Source organism: Chionomys nivalis, chromosome 5, assembly GCF_950005125.1.
Source record: "Chionomys nivalis chromosome 5, mChiNiv1.1, whole genome shotgun sequence".
In the NCBI taxonomy this organism is placed as follows: domain Eukaryota; kingdom Metazoa; phylum Chordata; class Mammalia; order Rodentia; family Cricetidae; genus Chionomys; species Chionomys nivalis.
The window spans coordinates 91,312,198-91,332,518 of NC_080090.1; the positions used below are offsets into that span (position 1 = coordinate 91,312,198).

Sequence of the window (20,321 nt, forward strand, 5' to 3'; positions counted from 1 at the left end):
ATAAATGTGACATCTGTTTCCTTGGTGCGTGATCACACCTGTGCGGCTGCTGAGGACAGAATCGTCCTCACATCTTTTCGCTCTCATTCATCGGATTAGCAGCTGTGACACATCTGTCAGAATCACATTTTGTCTTCTAAGGTTAAATTCTAACAATGGCACATGCCAAGAGCCAGGATAATGCCACACTGTGACTCTGGACTCATTGTCAGAGTGACCTCTGTGCTGCAGCTGCAGGTCAGCCAGCTGCCAGGGAGACCTTAACCTCCATTGCACACCACCATTTGTATTTATAAGAAAGTAGCAGAGGTTTTGTTGCCTTGTTTTTGCTTTTACTACCCTGTTTGTGGAAATGAAGTAGCACCTGAAGGTCAGCTGCACCCCTCTTGTAGGAAGAGGTAGCAGTGAACTGTTTTCTTTAGCATCACTCAATACTGATGCTCAGGTTCAGATAGATGCTAGATTAGATAGATTGGATAGATGCATTAGATACATGGATATATGATTGATAGAGATAAATAGATGGTAAGATGGATGGATGGATGGATGGATGGATGATAGAGAGATAGACAGACAGATAGATAATAAAACCAAAGCCATTGAACCAGTTATCCAGAACTGACTGATAAAGAACAATTGTGATAACCTCAATTTATTGCTGGCTTTTATCCTTTGGTGTCTGAGGCATCTAACACAGTGTGATCATGGGGAGTTGCACCATCCCCTGCGGCCCCTGCAGGATCTGCCTCCCTAAGGCTAGCTTTTCCAGGGCGGCTGCAGGGGTCCATACTTCTACCCTGTTTTGGTTTCTGTGAGCACTTCTCCCTATTGGTGTCTGTGTGTTCAGATCATATGCTGAACTGCCTTTAGAGACTCTGGATTGAACTTGCCATAGGCAATTTATAACATGAAAGTAGTATCAAGTTGGAGACAAACTATAGGGCTCAGCTTGTTTGAGGGATGCTGTAAGACATCGGTTTTCTCATGTAAGTAACGACTTTCAAAGGAAGGTACATGAAGAACGGTTACCTCTTCATCACTTCTGTTCTGCCAGATTTTGAGGCTTGTCCGAGAGTGGAATAGCCTGACAGCCATGAAGCAGAAGATGATCAGGAAAAGTGGGCAGCTGTTCTGCAGCCCAGTCCTGGTCTTAGAAGAGATCACAAAACAGCAGGCCAAAGAAAGCAGTGCTAAAAGGTAAGCGTGCCTTTCCTTCGCATCTTGTGGTAGATTGCTTTCATTACAAGCCCTGCATTCCTTCGTAGCAATGAATAAGCCAGTTGTGGGTTACACACTTGTAATTGTACCCCTTAGGCGGTGGAGGCATGAGGATCAGGAATTCAAGGTCATTCTCAGCTATATGGGGAGTTCAAGGGTAGTCTGGATAACAAGAACCTTGTTTTAAGAGAGGGAGGAAGGGAGAAAGAATTACACTTAAAATGATAGCTATATCATTTCATAGAACATAGCTATATATATAGCGAATTCAGTCAGATCTGCTGGGAGACATCAGATTGTCTGGATTTTACTTACCAGGAATCCTGCTCATTAACAGGCCAGAGACAGGGGTTGGTGTACCTGTGATATAACAGAGACTTTTACCCCAGAGGGCAGAGCATGCCCTGGGGCTCTTATCTGCCTTGCAGCAGGGGGCTGGTCCCATTGTAACACACCACCATGTTCCCAGACTGGAAAATAAAGATTAATTGTGACACATTTTTAGTATCATCTGCCATCTTCACCAAAAGCCCGTTTCTACTCCCTGTGTGTGTGACATTGTAAACATCCGTGTCTCTGTGATCAGAAACCCTGCTTCTCCTAGCATGGAACAGAGTGCCAGGAGAGGTTGCCAGCTGCTCTGTACAGAGTGACAAACCTGCCTGATACACCTTCCTCCTTAAGTCTACATTTGCGCTAGTCAAGAGGGAAGGATAGAAGGATGCAGAGGACCTGGGTTTGGTTCCCAGCACCCACATAACAGCTCAAGGAGATCTAGTTACCTCCTCTGGCTTCCATAGGCACCATGTTTCCAAAAGTGGAAAATAGCTGCCCTAAGGGTCAGTTTTCCTGAGTGTCGAAACGTCTGAGGACATTTTAGGTTATCACACTGCAGAACATACCTAGAGACCAGCTTGGTTAAGGAGTTGGCCCTGTGAACAGGAGGAGGAGAATGAAGAAAGCTGTTCACGGGGTTCATTTAGACACCTTGTGACTGGTCAGAGAGAGGGAAGTCTTTCAGGGAAACCTTTGTAGCCACAGAGGGGAAGAGCTCAGCACTGGCGTCCTGTGGGTGCCTTGGTGAGTAGCAGTGGCAGGAGGAAGAGTGTGTCCACAGAGCAGGTGTGGAAGACCGAACGGCAGAGCGCCACCTGAGACTGCCTTAGACTCCAGTCTCTTTCCCCTTGTCACCCTGTCTGACTATTTTAGAGAAATTAACCAAGAGCCTCTTAGAAACCCTCAGCCCAGTGGGCATGAAGGGGGCTGCTTCACCCTTCACTCCCTAGGCATGCACAGGGAGGAGTCATTTCTATAAAACATTAAATGTCAGGCTGGAGACATGGCTCGGTGTGTAAATCACCTGTATGAGGAACGAAGTTCATATCCCCAGACCCATTTATAAGCTAAGTCGACCCAGCAGTCAGTCAGGACACAGAGACAGGGATCCTTTGGGCAAGTTGACTAGCTAGACTCGCCAAGTGATTGAACTCCAGATTCAGCAAAAGACCCAGCTTTGGTGAAGTGGAAAGTGGTCCAGCAACAGACGGCTGAGATCAACCCTTGGCCTCCGCGCACACATGCATCTACATGCAACCACAGAGACAGATATTCTCTCTCTCTCTCTCTCTCTCTCTCTCTCTCTCCATCTCTCTCTCTCTCTCCATCTCTCTCTCTCTCTCTCTCCATCTCTCTCTCTCTCACACACACACACACACATACACACACACACACACTAAGTATGTCAAGAAGAGCAATAACAAAAAAGACATAGACATGAAATTTTGGGATTCCTGAAAAATTGATTAGATCCCCACAAAATTATGTCCCAGCAAACACCAAACAGCCCCAGCAGTTTTAGGCCTTATCCAACCTGAGGTTGTAGCTAGCTTCTAGGTAACTCAGTCTAGGATGATGGGAAATGACCAAGACCAGCAACAACTGCGATGGTTCCTGAATGAGTTCCGTTTCTCAGAGGCCAGGCAGATTTAGTGGCAGCTCTATTACCTTAGACCCTCTACCAGCAGGTTAGCACCCGAAAGCTCAGGATTATAGCCATCACTATGAGCCACTTTCCAAAAATGTCTGTCTTGGGGGCTGGAGAGATGGCTTGGAGCACTGGCTGTTCTTCCAAAAGGTCCTGAGCTCAATTCCCAGCAACCTCATGGTGGCTCCCAACCATCTATAGTGAGATCTGATGCCCTCTTCTGATGAGTGCACAATCAGATAGAACACTTGTATACATAAAATAAATAAATCTTAAAAAAAATAAGTGTCTATCTTTTACTGGAATCTTATTCAGAAACTGGTTTTGTGGGTAGCAGTCTTCCTTCTCTGTTTGCCAAAATTGAGATTTACCATAATCCCTTTAGGAGCTGTCATATTTCTACGAATGTCTGGAAGCCACAATGAAAAATGAAATATTGGAAACATGACACTAAGTTTTAAAATGTGTCATTTCCCTTCTTTGGGGTCAATCTTTTTCTTGTAGTTTTCAGAAACTTACGTTTAAACCTTCTCCACGAAAGCAAGTGGTTATTTTCCATTTTTAACTCTGACTAGATGTCTCAGCACCTCTGAAATGACTGGATTAGACATCCGAGCTCTTATCCATTGACAGTACCCAAGGCCAGGCTTGACAGCCCCTACTCTGCAAAGCTGAGGAAGTCTGAGTCATTTAGAACCCTCAGAAATGTGTTAGCAGATGCTTCTGTCTGCAAATGAAGTGGCTGGGGGATGGAGGCCAAGAAGGAGGCTTAGAAACTAGAAGATCAAGGTAACTCACTATGAGTAAGCCTGAGTTTTGCTTCAAGAAACAGACATAAAGCCGGGCGGTGGTGGCGCACGCCTTTAATCCCAGCACTTGGGAGGCAGAGGCAGGCGGATCTCTGTGAGTTCGAGACCAGCCTGGTCTACAAGAGCTAGTTCCAGGACAGGCTCCAAAACCACAGAGAAACCCTGTCTCGAAAAACCAAAAAAAAAAAAAAAGAAACAGACATAAGTACAAAAATAAACAAATAATATTTAATTCTCTATGTACATATATGATATATCATATATTGTGTGTGTATATATACACACACAGCTACACACTATATATATGGTTTTTTGAGACAGGATTTCTCTGTGTAACAGCACTGACTGTCCTGAAGCTAGCTCTTGTAGACTTATTTGTTGCTGAAGAGAACAGTCTGTCACACATAAAGCAACCAAGACTGTTGTTTTTTGCTTTTTCAAGACAGGGTCTCATTGTATTCTTTGGCTGTCCTGGAACTCACAACAAAGAACAGGCTGACCTGCCTCTGCCTCTCTGCCTCCTGAGTGCTGGGATTTAAGGTGTGTGACTCTAAACCCAGCTCACAGCAGCCAAGACTTTTAACCTAGAGATTCTAGTTCTGGGAATTTAATATATGTGTGTGTTTCTGTTTCCATTATGTGTGTGTGTGTGTGTGTGTGTGTGGAGTACACGTGCGTGTGTATGTGTGTGTGCGCATATAGAGATGTCAGGAATCATCCTCAATTAATTTTCCACCTTGTTCATTGAGGCATGTCTCTGAAATCCAGAGCTTACCTATATGGCAAGCCATTGAAGCAGAACTACAGGCGCCCACACCCATCTGGCAATTGGATGGATTTTTGGGGATCAAAATCCTATTTCTCACACTTGCTCTTCAAGCACTTTAACCACTAAGCCATCTCCCTAATCTCTATATATACAGTTCATGTATAAAAAATACAGTGGAGGGCTGGAGAGATGACTTGGGTTAAGAGCACTGGCTGCTCTTCGAGAAGACCCAGGTTCAATTCCCAGCACCCACAGGGCAGCTTAGAACAATCTGTAACTCCAGCTCCAGGAGATTGGACTCCCTTTTCTGATTCCCACACACACTAGGCACAAGTGGTACACAAATGTGTGTGCAGGCAAAACAGCTATACACATAAACCAAAGTATTGTAAGAGACCCATGTCCCCCCTAGAGTCTAGAGCATCTTTAAATGTGGTAGGGTAAATGTATGCTTTTGCCTGACAGCCACTCATCAGAAACTAGGTATACAGGTTATCACATGGTGATAGTGGAGTGGCATGCAACCATTAAAATGAATAGGGAGGGCTGGACATATAGTTCAGTGAGTAAAGAGAACTTGTTTTGCAAGCATAAAGGCCAGTGTTCAAATCCCCATCACGCGTGTGAAAAAACAAAACAAAAGGCTGGGCATGAAGAAGTTCATGTGGAATTTAAAATATCTACAATAAGGGTAAACTAGCCAAGAAATTGGGTCATGCTAATTAGAAAAAATTAATTGGGTAATTGCATTTCACCTACTTAATACCCCTTTACCTTGAATTGAATTACTTTCTTTTTTACTTCCCACATCTAGACCAGGTGTTACTGATAGTGCGTGAGAGGGTCTGGCTCCCACATCAAGAGGGCTTTGTTCTGCTAAGACTGGCAAGTTAAGGGGCTGCTGCCTTGGGCTGCAACCTCGAGTTTATAGGACATCCAGTCGAACTCGGTTAACTAAAAGAATCACTTTACACGAAAGCTGTGTGGTGTTGTAGCTGACAGAGCTGAGTTGCTGGGACCTCAAAGCTCAGAAGAGGAGGGGCACACCTGGAAAGTCTCTGTGCAGTTTGAGAGGCAGTTTCCTTACGGCTGTCGGCCGTACGTGTATTTGATCATTTCTTATGCCCACATCCACTCCTTTCTTCCCACAGATTTGAGAGTTTATGTAGTCTGGTTTTCTTGCTACAGTAAAATACTCTGATCATAAGTAACTTGGACAGGAAAGGGTCTGTTCAGCTTATACTTCCAGGCCACACTCTGATTAGTGAGGAAAAATAGGTTGAGGTTGGGAACTTGAGGAAGGAACTGAGAAGGAACCATGAGGTTTGCTGCTTCCTAGTTAGCTCTCTGGCTCACTCTGCAGCTTTCTTCTACAATGTGGGATCACCTATCTGGCCAGGAAATGGTGCCACCCACAGTGGGCTGGGACCTCCAACACCAATGAACTGTCAAGACAGTCCCTACAGACATGCCCACAGGTAAGCATATCTGAGTAATTCCTCAGCCAGACTTTCCTCTCGGGTAATGCTAGTCTGTGCAGAGTTGACAATTAAAAATTATGAATGACTCTTGACTTTCTTGGAGAAACGAATATTGTGACAACTGACTTGTTATTTCCCACATAACAAACAGCAGCCAGAAGGACAAGCCCATTTTCAAACGTCACGGTCAGCTAGGAAACAATTGCATCTTTCCTTTGCTCCTTTACTTTCACCAGGAGCACGGTGAATATGAGTTACAGATACTTCTTGAGAGTATAACTCAGTGCAGAACACTTGATTAGCTTGCATGAGGTGGGTTCCAGAGTCAGTCTTTGGTACCAGGGGGAAAGGAGGCAACCACCAAGTTGAGACTGTGTTGGTGATCCATTATGAGCTGGCAAGATGGCTCAGTGGGTAAAGGCATCTGAGTTCAATCCTTAGAACCCACATGTTAGAAGGAGAAAACAAAGCTGACTTGTAACAGAGAGAAAGGGGTCATTTTTAAAAGGATTTAAGGCTCTATAGAGCTGGCTCAGCAGTTAGGAGTACTAGCTACTTACCGAGGATCTGGACTGGTTTCCAGCACCCACATTGGACTGCATAGCCCTCCATTTCCGGGGTAGGGGGCGGATATGATGCTCTCTTCTGGCCTCTGTAGGAACTGCATGCACTGTGTGTGTGTGTGTGTGTGTGTGTGTGTGTGTGTGTGTACACATACATCATTTTACAATTGTAAGGATTTTCTAAAAATACAGAAAATAACTGAGCAAAAATGCTGTACATTTTTAATCCCAGCACTTCAGAAGCTGAGCAAGCAGATCTCTGAGTTAAAGGCCAGCTTGGTCTATCTAGGGAGTTGCAGGCCAGCTAGGACCACTACACAGTGGGACTCAAAACAGAAAAGAGTATAGAAACTCTTTTTATGTTGTTACTCCGAGTTAACTGCACATAATAATGGGTTTCACTGTGATGTTTTCATTCACATATATAATACAGACAATGCATTTTGTTCAGACTCACCCCATCACCCTCTCTTGTTCCCTTTCCTTTCCCACTGACCCCTTCCTCTTCCTAACTAGTCTGTCTTCTGTATCCTCGCCTTTGTGTGTGTGACCACAATACTCTGAGCGTATTCAGGGTACTTACAGGAGCGTGGCTGAAGACTTAGTTTCTAGAGCATGGATACCTCACCAGCGACTACACTCTCAGAATGCCCCTCCCTCCCCAGAAACTCCTATATGAGAAAAACATATTTTTTTTTTTTTTGATTTTTCGAGACAGGGTTTCTCCGTAGCTTTTTGGTTCCTGTCCTGGAACTAGCTCTGTAGACCAGGCTGGCCTCGAACTCACAGAGATCCGCCTGCCTCTGCCTCCCGAGTGGAGAAAAACATATTCAACATCTAATTGTTCTAGATATATCACTAAAGAAGATGTTGCCACGGCCTCCATGAATAAAGTGAAAATCGATGGGGGCCACGTCCGTCTGATCACCAAGGAGTCCAAGCCACAGGATTCTTCTATAAAGTAAGTGCCCCGTGACACTTCCACCCAGTGAAAAATACTGCTTCAAACTTACACACCAGTTTCTGTGATAATAGCCCCCATGGTGTGACCACTTCAGAGGTCACAAAGCAGTGTCAGGATTTACTAGCTTTTTAGGCCTCCTAACAATGCTCCTCGGCCCATGAGCTCATCATCTTAGACATCAGAGACGAGGAATACTCAAAACCAGGAGCCTATGTCACCTGCCCCAGGTGGGTAAAGATGCCAGGAGACCTGGCCTTAGACCTGACTCTGTCTGCCAGCCTGGCATTGTTCCGGTTATATCAGCCCAGTCTGGCTGGGGGCCCCACTCAAGTGAGCGTGTGTCCTGTTGTGTTTCACGTCTAGTGTTTGTCTGATCAACTTGTAGTTTACCTGGAGAAACCTGATATTTAACAAGTGTTCTGCTCTATCACTCTGGCTATGACAGTCCCTTCGCTCTGTAAGGCAGGGAAAAAAAAAAAAAACAAAAAACAGAATCCATAGTGTCCTGAGGCTGAGGAGGTGTATAAGCCAGCTGAGTGAGGAGCGGCGCAGCCAGTAGGGTTCCAGAGAGTTCACATTAGTTTGGATGAGCATTTCCAGTCCATCCCATGGTCCAGCATCATCTCCAGTATATCTCATCTGATGTCTGGAAGTGCTTAGTGGGGAGGCCCCTCAGCCATAAAAGAGGCTGCTTGTGTCAAATTAGTTTTTGTGGCATGGTTCTTGTCAAGTAGGCTGGACTATGGGGTACTACCGACCACAGCCATTTCACCTCCTGACTGAATTCCTGATCCGAGGCCTTTCTCCAAAGCCTTTCTACTTACTATACAGTGTTTTGTTCTATTGTAGAAAGCTTGACAGTGCTTGCCTCCCATTTCCAAAACCCTGCCCTGCTGATCTTGCTCTTGAGCCGTCGCCATCTAAAGGCTACATTCAGGCTGTGGATAAGGAAGGAAGGCCGCTTTGTCTCCGCTGCCAGCATCCCACCTGCCAGCCTGAGCAAGGGTCTAGCGCCTGGGACTCACGCTTCTGCTCCCTGGAATGTCAGGAGGAATTCTGGATCCGATCCAATAACAGTTACCTGCGAGCCCAGGTGTTTGCAGCAGAACATGGCGTGTGTCAGCTCTGCGGGCTGAATGCACAGGAACTCTTTCTGCGAGTGAGAGGCGCCCCTAAAAGTCAGAGGAAGAGTCTTCTAGACGCTGCCTGGGCCGCAGAGCTCCCACTGGAACAGGTATGGCGCGGGCCTGTCACAGTGGCGCGGTCTGAGGTGAGTGCTGACGGACGTGTACAGAGGGAGAGAAAATAGAAAACCCACACCATCACCAGCTTTAGCGCTCACCATGTGGCTCTCCGCTTGCATCTGTCTCTCACTTCGTCCAGTCAGCTCATCTTCATTATGCATCTCATGGGCAATGACTGCCGCCCGCCTCCCTTCTCTCCCTCTGTTCTCTCCCTCCCTCCTTCTTCCTCCTCCTTCCTTTCTTCTTCCCTCCTTCTCCTCCCCCTTTTCTCCCTCCATCCTTTCCTTCTTTCCCCTCCCTTCCTGTCTCTCTTACCCTGCCTCTCCCTCATTCTCCTCCCTCCCTCTTCCTCCCTCTCTTCTCTCAGCTCTTCCTGTGTAAAAACATAATCACAGTACAAATGGCTACAGCCAACAATGAGAAGTTGTCAGTTAGAGTGAGTGCATGTTTGCTTTTCAAGATTACCGCATTTATTTTGTTCAAATTAGGATCAAAATACATCTTTGTTTTGGTTGTCATGCCATTTATGCTTTGTTTAGTCTCTGGCATCCCCTCCCTTTTTGTACTGTTGCTTGAGGAAAGAAACAGGACCATTTCCCGTAGAGATCCCTTCACTCTGTGTCTCGCTGTGTCCACATGACGTCCCGACTTGTTTTCCTCAGTAGTGGCTCTGTGATCTAGCGTGTGCTCGGATTCTGATTCTGTCTTAAGGGTTAAGTGTGGTGCATGGCTGCAAACACAGACACTGAGCTACTTCCAATATGTTCCTATCTTAGGGCCAGGCGTAAGGGGGTAACTCCAAACTGCAGCTTATAATGAAAAGGCTGTGTGTGATCCATTGCACAATATGACTTTAGTAAAAGCTTTTGGCCAGTTACCCTGCCTAGCACACTCATCAGTATTCACTTAGCTTCCCGAAGCACAATCAGATGTCTGATCTTCTTACAAAAACTATTCTAAGATTCCAACTAAACGAAAATGTCTCATTTTGTGGTGTGCTTAGTCAAAAAAGGGTCACCCAAGCAATCCTTGCCACTAAGATATCAGAGGAATTCCTGTCAGCTATACAGATTATATATTTTTAACCAGGTGTGGTATCACACACCTTTAATCCCGACACTTACTCGGGGAAACAGAGGCAGGAGGATCTCAGCAAGTTCAAGGCTAGCCTGGTCCACAGAGTGAGTTCCAGGACAGCCAAGAAGGCTACGTAGTGAGACCTTGACTAGAATTAATTAATTAAAAAACAAATTATATATTTTAATTTAATTTACCTCCTACATTATGATAGAATTAGCTAACATTTGTTTCTAAACGATGACTTAATGTATCTGTGGGATCTCAAGAAATACACTATTTCTCTAGCAATATTCCTGAGATATCCCCTGGTTTAACTGCACCCCTCAGCCAAGCTCCCACACTGCCTGCTGCCTGGGAAAGCAGACTTCTAAAGATGCATGAGACTCACGATCATTTTGAAAGTGACCTGTCTAGGAATGTAGCAGCCACTGCTTGTTAGCCGCTGCTCCCAGGAGTGCTAAGGGAGGAGCCTCAGCAGGAGGCTCACATTGAACAGGATTCTTTTCATGAGGCAAATTCAGCATGATAAGAGCTGGCCCCCGGGGATCTGCTGTGCATTTCCCAGAGAAAATAAAGACATCTTCTGGACCATTGAATCTGCCAGTTAAAGATGCTCAGAGAGAAAAAAAAAATGGCTGCAAAGGGCAGAAGCAAATGGATTCTTTTCTTCTAAGAATATGCCATTTGGAATGACATTTGTCACTACTTCTAAACTCAATCTGTTCCTTCTAACAGAAGGCTGGAAGCTCAGTACGGAAGAAAGAAAGTCAGGCAGTGACTAACATTATCAGGACAAAGTTCCCTGCACCAGCTTGCCGCCTGAGAACTCCTCGGGTTGGCGCTACTGGTCAGGTCACTGGTCCACTAAAGTGCCTTACAAATGTCCAGCTTGGCCAGCACCATCTACTGAAAGGTTGTCTTTTTTCCAGGGTCTATGTTTGACACCTGTCTTAGGGTTTTATTGCTGTGAAGAAACACCATGACCACAGTGACTCTTATAAAGGAAAACATTTATTTGGGGCTGACTTACATACAGTTCAGAGGTTTAGTCCATTATCCTCATGGGAGGAAACATGGTGGTATGTAGGCAGACATGGTGCTGGAGAAGAAGCCAGGAGTCCTACATCTATCTTGATCCGCAGGCAGGAAAAAGAGACTATGAGCCACACTAGGCTTAGCTTGAGCATATGAGACCTCAAAGCCTGGCCCCAAAGTGACACACTTCTTCCAACAAGGCTACACCTACTCCAAAAAAGTCACGCCTCCTAATATTGCCACTCTATAGGCTAAGCATTTGAACACATGAGTCTATAGGTGTCATTCCTAGTCAAACCACACAGAACTTTTGTTAAAAATTAGGGGTCCAAGCCGGCCGGTGGTGGCGCACATCTTTAATCCCAGCACTCAGGAGGCAGAGGCAGATGATCTCTGAGAGTTCAAGGCCAGCCTGGTCTCAGAGTGAGTTCCAGGACAGCCAGAGCTTTTACACAGAGAAAGAGAAACCCTGTCAAAAAAAAAAAAAAAAAAAAAAAAGGTGTCTATAATTGGTCTGTTTCTGGGTCCTCTGTTGTGTTCCACTGGTCTGTGTGTCTTCTTGTGTGCCAGCAGTATACTGTCTTTGTCACTTTGAGGTCAGGAATATGATGCCTCTAGCTGTGTTTCTGCTTTAGGGTAGATCTAATCATGGGTTCCTATGGCCAGCACTCATAAAATTAATTTTAATGTTTCTTATCTAAGACTAAAAAAATAAAAAACATTGTACATGCTAATCTCTGAGATTTAAACAGTCGCAGTACCCTCGTGCACACTGGTTTTACTATCTCAGGAAAATGTTCAAATATATCTCATTATAGCAAAGGGGATCACTAGCTAAGTGTGTGTGCAGAGTGGACTAGATACTGACTGTTTAAAGCAGATATCTTCGTTTATTCCAAATACGTAAGGTACAGACGTTTTGTGGAGATTTTGTGCCATGCCAGTCCATGGAACCTGAGGACTTGTCTGGTAAATAACAAAAGTTCTGGCCAGAGCTGATGCAACTCAGTAGAGAGCTTGTCGAGTGCACATGGAAACCTGGGTTCCATGCCCAGCACTGCATAAACCCAGCATGATGCTGCAGGCTCTGATCCCAGCACTTGAAGGTGGAAGAGGGGGGTCAAGAGTTCAAGGTCATCTTTGGCTACTTGATTAGTTTGATCCCAGCCTGGGATACAAAAGATGTTTCCTAGAAAATAAGACCAAACAAAACATTGTGGATATTAGTGTTAACCTGCCGTTGATATAGGAACAAATGCATTTAGGTCAATAATGGATGGTTATTTAGTTATTAATACTGCTTTTATTAGTATTAATATAGCTTTTAATTTCCAATCTGTTCTTATTTTCTCACTTTTGGCTTCATAAATATATAAAGCAACTTAAAGAGTAAAAAAGCAACCAGTTTTCCCCCAATCTGTCAGGAGCCTTGGTATCTTGTATTTGGTTATAAGATTTCTCAAATATGTTAGGTAATATGGGGGAAAACGTCCTTTAGGAACATTTTATTGCCTTCAAATTGCTAACCTTGAGTTCTATGGTTTGTTTTAACTTACAACAACAGCTATAAAAGGCGTCCTGACGTGTTTCTCCTGTGCTTTTGCTGTAGAAAGGGATTGCACAGTGCACGGCCACAGCTCCTTGCTGATTATATGTTCTTCCTGCAGCTAAATGAAATGCTAAGAAACCCAGGAGAAGGCCACTTCTGGCAGGTGGATCACATCAAGCCAGTGTATGAGGGAGGGGGACAGTGCTCCCTGGACAACCTGCAGACTCTCTGCACCGTGTGCCACAGGGAGGTCAGTGACAATCACACGTGTGTGCTAGTCCAAGCAGCCCTGGGGGGAACTTGTGCACACGGGTGGGCGAGGCTGGGCAAGCTTGCAGCCCCATCTGGGAGCACATGTGAGGTGCTTCCTGACAATGGCTCCGTGGAAGCGCACAGTCAGAAGTGGGATGGCTGCTACCCTCTTCATTCCTTCTCTGAAAATGCAGCTCAGTGGGTAGCTCACTCACTTAACACTCATGGCTCTCTGGCCATGCGCCACTGCAGCGCAGTCTCCCCTAACCTGAACCTTGCATTTGCTGACTTCTAGAGAACTGCCCAGCAAGCCAAGGAAAGGAGTCAGGCGAGACGACGTTCCCTGGCGATGAAGCACGGGTCAGACATCACTCGGTTTCTGGTGAAGAAGTAGCGGGGTAAACAGAGCAAATGGCCTGCAGGTAGAGGGGCTGACGAGATGTCTCTTGGTGTTTGTCTCGTATCTTAAGAGTGAAAAGTGTTTAAACATCATCAAGAGCTAGAATTTAGACTTTGTGCTAAGTGCTCTCAAAATGAAGCAGCTAGCAGGAACTGAGGAGTGATGGGAAGCGTTTCTGTGGTCTGCGGACTCCATGGAGGTTGTCAGTCATGTTTCGGGAAAACTTTGTTCAGCTTTTGTTTCCCCTTATACGCCCTCATCGCTGCACTGTGCATGTAATATGTGATAAATATATTCCCAATACCTGGCAGTTGCTTCTTGGTTAGTATTAGTTCTGGATTGTGGGGTATAAATGGAAATTCTAGAAAAATCAGGGGCATTTTGGAAGAAAGCCATCATTACTGTGGAACTCTGGACCAACCACGGCCAGCCTGCCTCCTGGAGAAGAGCTGTGTGTGTTCAGGATGTTGCCTTCTGGGCCAGCCATCTTTCTTGAGAAGATACTTTTGTAAATAAGCTAATTGTGACAGTGGCTTCTGTGTACAATTTGTATGCTCTGGGCGATCATGGGAACAGAGATAGAACATAAAATACAATGCCACCAAACTCTTATGGTCTAGTTTTCTGTTTGCTTGCATGTTACTTTTTTCCATTTGTTTTGTTTTTATGTGTAAAACCAGGCTAATTATCGAAAGAACCTCTGTCTCCTGGTCTTCATTGTCTGGTAGTGTTTGCATCCAGGCACACCTTGGCTCTGCCCCTTGGGAACCTGGCACAGTGCATCAAGCCCTACGTCCTGCGTCAGGCCTGCCTGCATGGCAGACAGCACCCTGTCCCTTTAAGAGACAAGTCCCGCCTACTCCCTCTCTCTTCCTTTCTGCCATTTCTCTGAGGAGGCAGTTTTCTGTCTCTCTCTTCTTCTATCTCTTCCCCTCTCTGCATCTCTCTCAGGGGTTTCTCTGTAGCTTTGGAGCCTGTCCTGGAACTAGCTCTTGTAGACCAGGCTGACTTCAAACTCACAGAGATCCGCCTGCCTCTGTCTCCCAAGTGCTGGGATAAAACGCATGTGCCAGTACCGCCTGGCAATATTTTGTTTTTAAAATAATCTTGTACTTTTTAAAGATTTTTTAAAAAGTTATGTGTTTCTGTGTCCCTGTATGGAGGTATGAGTACAGTTTAATCTGCCAGACCTGGAATTACAGGGAGCTATAAGCCATTCAGCAAGAGTGGTAGAAACTGAACTGATGTTTTCCCGGAAGAGCAACAAACACGCCTAACCACTGAACCATCTCTCCATTTCTGAATCCTAGTTTATGAAATTTATTTCTGGTACCTCTTTTAAAAAGATGACAAGCCAGTCATGGTGGAGCATGTCTTTAATTCCAGAATTCAGGAGGCAGAGGCAGGTGGGTCTTCGTGAGTTTAAGGTCAGCCAGCTCTCTACAGTGAGTTTCAGGCCAGGCACGGTCATGTAACATGTAAGACCCTGTCTCGAAAATAAAGTGATGATGGTATTGGGAAATGGCTCCATTGATGAGGTGCTGGCCACAGAAGCTGATAGCTTGAGTCTGAACCCCCAAACCTGTATAAAAACCTTGATGTGATGGCACGTCTATGACCCCAGCACCAATTAGGCAGAAACAGAGGGATCCCTGGAGCTCCCTGAGGAACAGTGAGAGGGTGAGCTTCAGGGTTAGTCAGAGATCGGCCTCTACATGCGTGTTCTCCATGCATGCAGACGCGCGTGCGCGCGCGCGCACACACACACACACACACACGACTAATGATGATAAAATTGACTATATAAAAACATAATCAGAAGATTAGACACTCAAAATACAATGGTAACAGTGAAGAATTAAGTGATGAACTGGAGGGACGACCCAGTGGGAAGGGCATTCACTGGTCTTCAGAGGACTCCTGACTATGCTGGGATCCTGAACACCCATGCAGTCACCAGCTAGGTAATAAAGATCTTCTGTTGCCTTAAACCTATGTCCAAGCAGTCTTCCCTGGTACCCCACATTTTATGGTATGATCCATGGAGCTGGGTTCTTGTCTAGATCGAGCATTTGCCATGTAGGTTCCCCAGCTGCCTCATCTCCCTCTCTCCCTCACAGTTCAGTGGCTTCGCCTCCCCTGGTTTGCTCTGCTTTACCCACCAGCTGCATTGACATGAGTGGTTAGGGAACTGAAAATAAAGGCAGGCAGAGGCTGACCCCAGGGATGTCCCATCAGTCTGAAGGAAAGCTGCCCTGTGTGTGTGCCAAGGGGAGCACTTGGGGGCTAAGACTAGAAGAGGATGTGGAAGGGTGTGTGAGGCCCTGGCTTCAGTCCCCAGTGCTGCAGTGGGGGAGAAAAGACGATTTGTGTTCAGAGCTGGTAATGTAGGTCTATTGGTAGAATGCTTGCCTAGAAAGCACTAAGGCAGCAGGACAAACTCCATTTTAGACAGGACCTAACTAGGGAAGTGAATGCAGCCCAGCAAATTCATAAACATACCCAAGAAACCATGCCTGCCTTGGTCAAAGTGACCCACCAGGGTGTCCAAACAACATCTGCTTGCTTCAAACAAACATCCTTGCCGGTATCTGATTAACTGTTGTTTTGAAATTCTTGTCTGCTGACAGTCGCTGTTTTGAAATTCCCTTATAACCCAAGTGAATATCCATACCCAATCTCGAAACGCCAAGGCTTGTGCCACCCTGGCTTGCTCCACCCTGGCTTGTTCTTGTGCCACCTGCTTATGGTTTTTCCCTTTAAAAGCCCCCTACCCTGAAGCCTCGGGGCCGTTTTCCCCCACGCTCTGCTTCGTTGTGTTGGATTACAGTCCAAGCTAACATGAGTAAACCCCAGTGTGTTTGCACTGGATATCGGCTCTGTGGTGGTCTTTGGGGTTTCTGTGTGACTTGGGAATAACAGCATAAAGCTCTGGGTTTCATCTCTAGTACCACAGAAACCAGACCTGGTGGTGCAGGCCTGTAATCCCAGCATTGGAGAGCCAGAGGCAGGAGGATCAGGAGTTCAAGGTCATCTTTGACTTTGTGAATTTGGGGTCAGCCTGTAGTTCATGATTCTGTCTCAAAAAGAAACTAACAAAGAACAAGTGGAGGACCTGCGAGAACAGGAGCATGGCAGGAGCACCCCTGTGTGCAGAAGTGCACAGTCAGGGAAGGAGACAGCTATGGGTGCAGAGTCAACCCCTCAGGGACTTCAACAACAACAACAAAAAAAAAAAAAAACAAAAACAAACAAAAAAACTGTAAAGGGGGATGGACTCAACTCTGAAAGATCCTGAACTCTGAGAAAAGAAAAGGAAATATCTGGACCTAGGGACTAGAAAGCCCATATCAAATGGCATCCTACCTCTTCTAGTTCAGTCCCAGAAGAGCGAGACCGGAGATCCCTAGAGGGAATGGCTGACAAAACCAGACGTATCCTCCAGCTCTGAGATTGAGAGTTGAGAGATCCTTGATGTAGGAAGTCCTTCTGTATATGTGTTGCTTTTATTGGTTAATGAATAAAGAATCTGCATTGGCCTGTGATAGGGCAGAGTAGAGCTAGGTGGGAAAAACTAAACTGAATGCTGGGAAAAAGAAGGCAGAGTCAGGAGAAGCCATGTAGCCCATCAGACACCAGATGGAACCTTGCTGGTAAGCCACTGGCACATGGCGATACACAGATTAATAGAAAAGGGTTAAATTAAGATGTAAGAGTGTAGCATGTGGGCCTGCTTGTTGGGGTTTCTGTCCTGCTCAGTTCCCACAGCTGGTAAGCCCCCAAAGAAAATCACACAGAGTCTACATTAGGTTATAAACTGATTGGCCCATTAGCTCAGGCTTCTTATTAGATCTTGTAGCTTATATTAACCAATTGGCTCAGTACCTTTTTCAGCGGGGCAGGTCACATCCTGCTTCCGTAATCTGGGCAGGTCTCGGGGAAGAGCGTCCTTCTTCCCAGAATACTCCTGTTCTCATTGTTCCACCTCTACTTCCTGTCTGGTTTTCCTGCCTATACTTCTTGCCTGGCTATTGACCAATCAGCGTTTATTTAAAACATGATTGACAGAATACAGACAATTCTCCCTCACCATAAGAGCTAGCCAGTAAGAAGCTAGAGCTAATAGGCCAAGTGGTAATTTAATTAATACAGTTTCTATATGGTTATTTCAGGACTGAGCAGCCAGGAACAAACAAGCGGCCTCCTACTACAAATTGGCACTCAAACGTGTGCTCACTAAATCCACATAAAACCTGAGAGGGCTTGGAAAGGAATTCTAGACACTGAAAAACTTAAGTTTAGATGCATTTTTTTCCAGATGGGCTCTGCTTGCTGACAGCATGCTGCAGCTCCTTTAAAAGAGGTCTTCCTGATTTAGCGGTAACAAAAGAAAAAAACAAACTCTGAGGTTTCAAAACGACGGCATCCTGGTTCACCAGCACAAACAGCTCTGACTCTTTTGGGAGATCCAGCTATGGAGCATTTCAATGTGAGCAGAGTGCTACAACTTGCTTAATGGCAACATAGACCTGTTGTGTGCCTAAAAATGGAGCTGTGAGCATGGCTCTCAGAGGCAGTGAACATGTCTTCCCCATGCTGGATTGGGTGGAGCAAGCAAGCAGGGCCATGTTGTCCCTAGCCACACCCACTTAGCATTTTAAGAATTGGTCCTGGTCAGAAAATAATTACAGATACACAATAAAGACAGATTCAGATGAAAAACACATCTAAATGGGTCACAGTGTGTTTAAAAAATGTATGTAGGCTTGGGAGAGAGAAGAAAAAGAGTATAGAGATTTATAAAAAGAAGTAAATGGTTTTTTTTAATAAAACAGTCTTTAAAGAGACAGAGTACAGTCATAGATTAAAGGAATAAAGATAATAAAATAAATATTAAAAAGTAATAGAGTAGAAAAATAAGCCATGTAAAGATGGAAAATACACAGAGAGTCTGGATTATGCATATTGTGGAGGTTTTTTAAATTTTTTTTTCTTTTTTTTTTTTATTCTTTTTTAATTAAAATTTCCAACTGCTCCCCGTTTCCCATTTCCCTCCCCTCCTCCCACACATTGCCCCCTCCCCCCACTCCCCTCCCCCATCCCCACTCCTATTCTCCTCCCCCCAGTCCATTCCCCCTCCCTCTTGATACTGAAGAGCAGTCCAAATTCCCTGCCCTACAGGAAGACCAAGGTCCTCCCACTTCCATCCAGGCCCAGGAAGGTGAGCATCCAAACAGGCTAAGCTCCCACAAAGCCAGTTCATGTATTAGGATCGAAACCTAGTGCCATTGTCCCTGGCTTCTCATCAGCCTTCATTGTCCGCCATGTTCAGAGAGTCCAGTTTCAACCCATGCTTATTCAGTCCCAGTCCAGCTGGCCTTGAAGAGCTCCCAAGAGATCATTTCCACTGTCACAGTGGGTGGTGGGTGCACGCCTCGTGGTCCTGATTTCCTTGCTCATGTTCTCCCTCCTTCTGCTCCTCATTTGGACCTTAAGAGCTCAGACCGTTGCTCCAATTTGGGTCTCTGTCTCTCTCTCGATCTATCGCCAGTTGAAAGTTCCTGTGCCATTCTCCTTGGCCTCTTGTCAGCTCTCATTGTCCGCCACATTCCGAGAGTCCGGTTTTATCCCATGTTTTTTCAGTAGCAGTCCAGCTGACCTTGGTGAGCTCCCAATAGATCGGCCCCACTGTCTCAGTGGTTGGGTGCACCCCTCATGGTCCTGACTTCCTTGTTCATGTTCTCTCTCCTTCTGCTCCTCATTATAACCTTGGGAGCTCAGTCCGGTGCTCCAGTGTGGGTCTCTGGCTCTATCTCCATCCATCGCTAGATGAAGGTTCCATGGCGATATGCAAGATATTCATCAGCATGATTATAGGATAGGTTCATTTCAGGTTCCCTATCCTCAGGTGCCCCAATGAACTAACTGGGGACATTGCCCTGGGCATCTGGTAGCCATTCCAAGTTCAAGTCTCTTGCCACCCCTTAGGTGGCTCCCTTACCTAAGGTATGAGTTTCCCTGCTCCCCTATCCAACCTTCCTTTATCCCCAATCACCCCGATTCCCCCAGTTCCCCTCATCCTCTCCTTCACACTTTTCTCTCCCCATCACCCCTCATCCCCATCCCACCCCACCCCCAAGATTCCAATTTTTTGCCCATCAGTCATGTCTATTTCCCATAGCTGGGAGGATATCTATATGTTTTTCCTTGGGTTTACCCTCTTGTTTAGCTTCTTTAGGATCACAAATTATAGACTCAGTGGCCCCTATCCATGGCTAGAAACCAATTATGAGTGAGTACATCCCATGTTCTTCTTTTTGGGTCTGGGTTACCTCGCTAAGGATCGTATTTTCTATTTCCATCCATTTGCATGCAAAATTCGAGAAGTCATTGTTTTTTACCGCAGAGTAGTACTCTAATGTGTATATATTCCACACTTTCTTCATCCATTCTTCCATTGAAGGGCATCTAGGTTGCTTCCAGGTTCTGGCTATTACAAATAATGCTGCTATGAACATAGTTGGACAAATGCTTTTGTCATATGATAGGGCATCTCTTGGGTATATTCCCAAGAGTGGTATTGCTGGGTCCAGGGGTAGGTTGATCCCAATTTTTCTGAGAAACCGCCACACTGATTTCCAAAGTGGTTGCACAAGTTTGCAGTCCCACCAGCAATGGATGAGGGTACCCCTTTCTCCACAACCTCTCCAGCAAAGGCTATCCTTGGTGTTTTTGATTTTAGCCATTCTGACAGGTGTAAGATGATATCTCAAAGTTGTTTTGATTTGCATTTCTCTGATCGCTAAGGAGGTTGAGCATGACCTTAAGTATCTTTTGGCCATTTTAACTTCTTCTGTTGAGAATTCTCTGTTCAGTTCAGTGCCCCATTTTTAAAGATTTTTTTTTTATTTTTTTTTATTATGTATACAACATTCTTCCTCCATGTATGCCTGCATGCCAGAAGAGGGCACCA

At 45.4% G+C, this 20,321-nt stretch overlaps 1 protein-coding gene across 2 annotated transcripts in view; it reads left to right on the forward strand.

Annotated features, from left to right (window-relative positions):
- The window catches only part of Zranb3 (zinc finger RANBP2-type containing 3), a 162,927-nt gene extending 148,743 nt beyond the window's left edge, over positions 1 to 14,184 (forward strand). Inside the window, exons 17-21 of one of the 2 annotated variants that reach the window (XM_057770825.1) lie at positions 1,055 to 1,197; positions 7,675 to 7,785; positions 8,638 to 9,058; positions 12,815 to 12,946; positions 13,244 to 14,184. In XM_057770825.1, coding sequence (XP_057626808.1) covers positions 1,055 to 1,197; positions 7,675 to 7,785; positions 8,638 to 9,058; positions 12,815 to 12,946; positions 13,244 to 13,342 — 906 coding nt within the window. In that variant the 3' untranslated portion in view covers positions 13,343 to 14,184. The remainder of the gene's footprint in view (positions 1 to 1,054; positions 1,198 to 7,674; positions 7,786 to 8,637; positions 9,059 to 12,814; positions 12,947 to 13,243) is intronic. The other variant, XM_057770827.1, reaches the window with a different exon arrangement.
- The last annotated feature ends 6,137 nt before the right edge of the window (positions 14,185 to 20,321 follow it).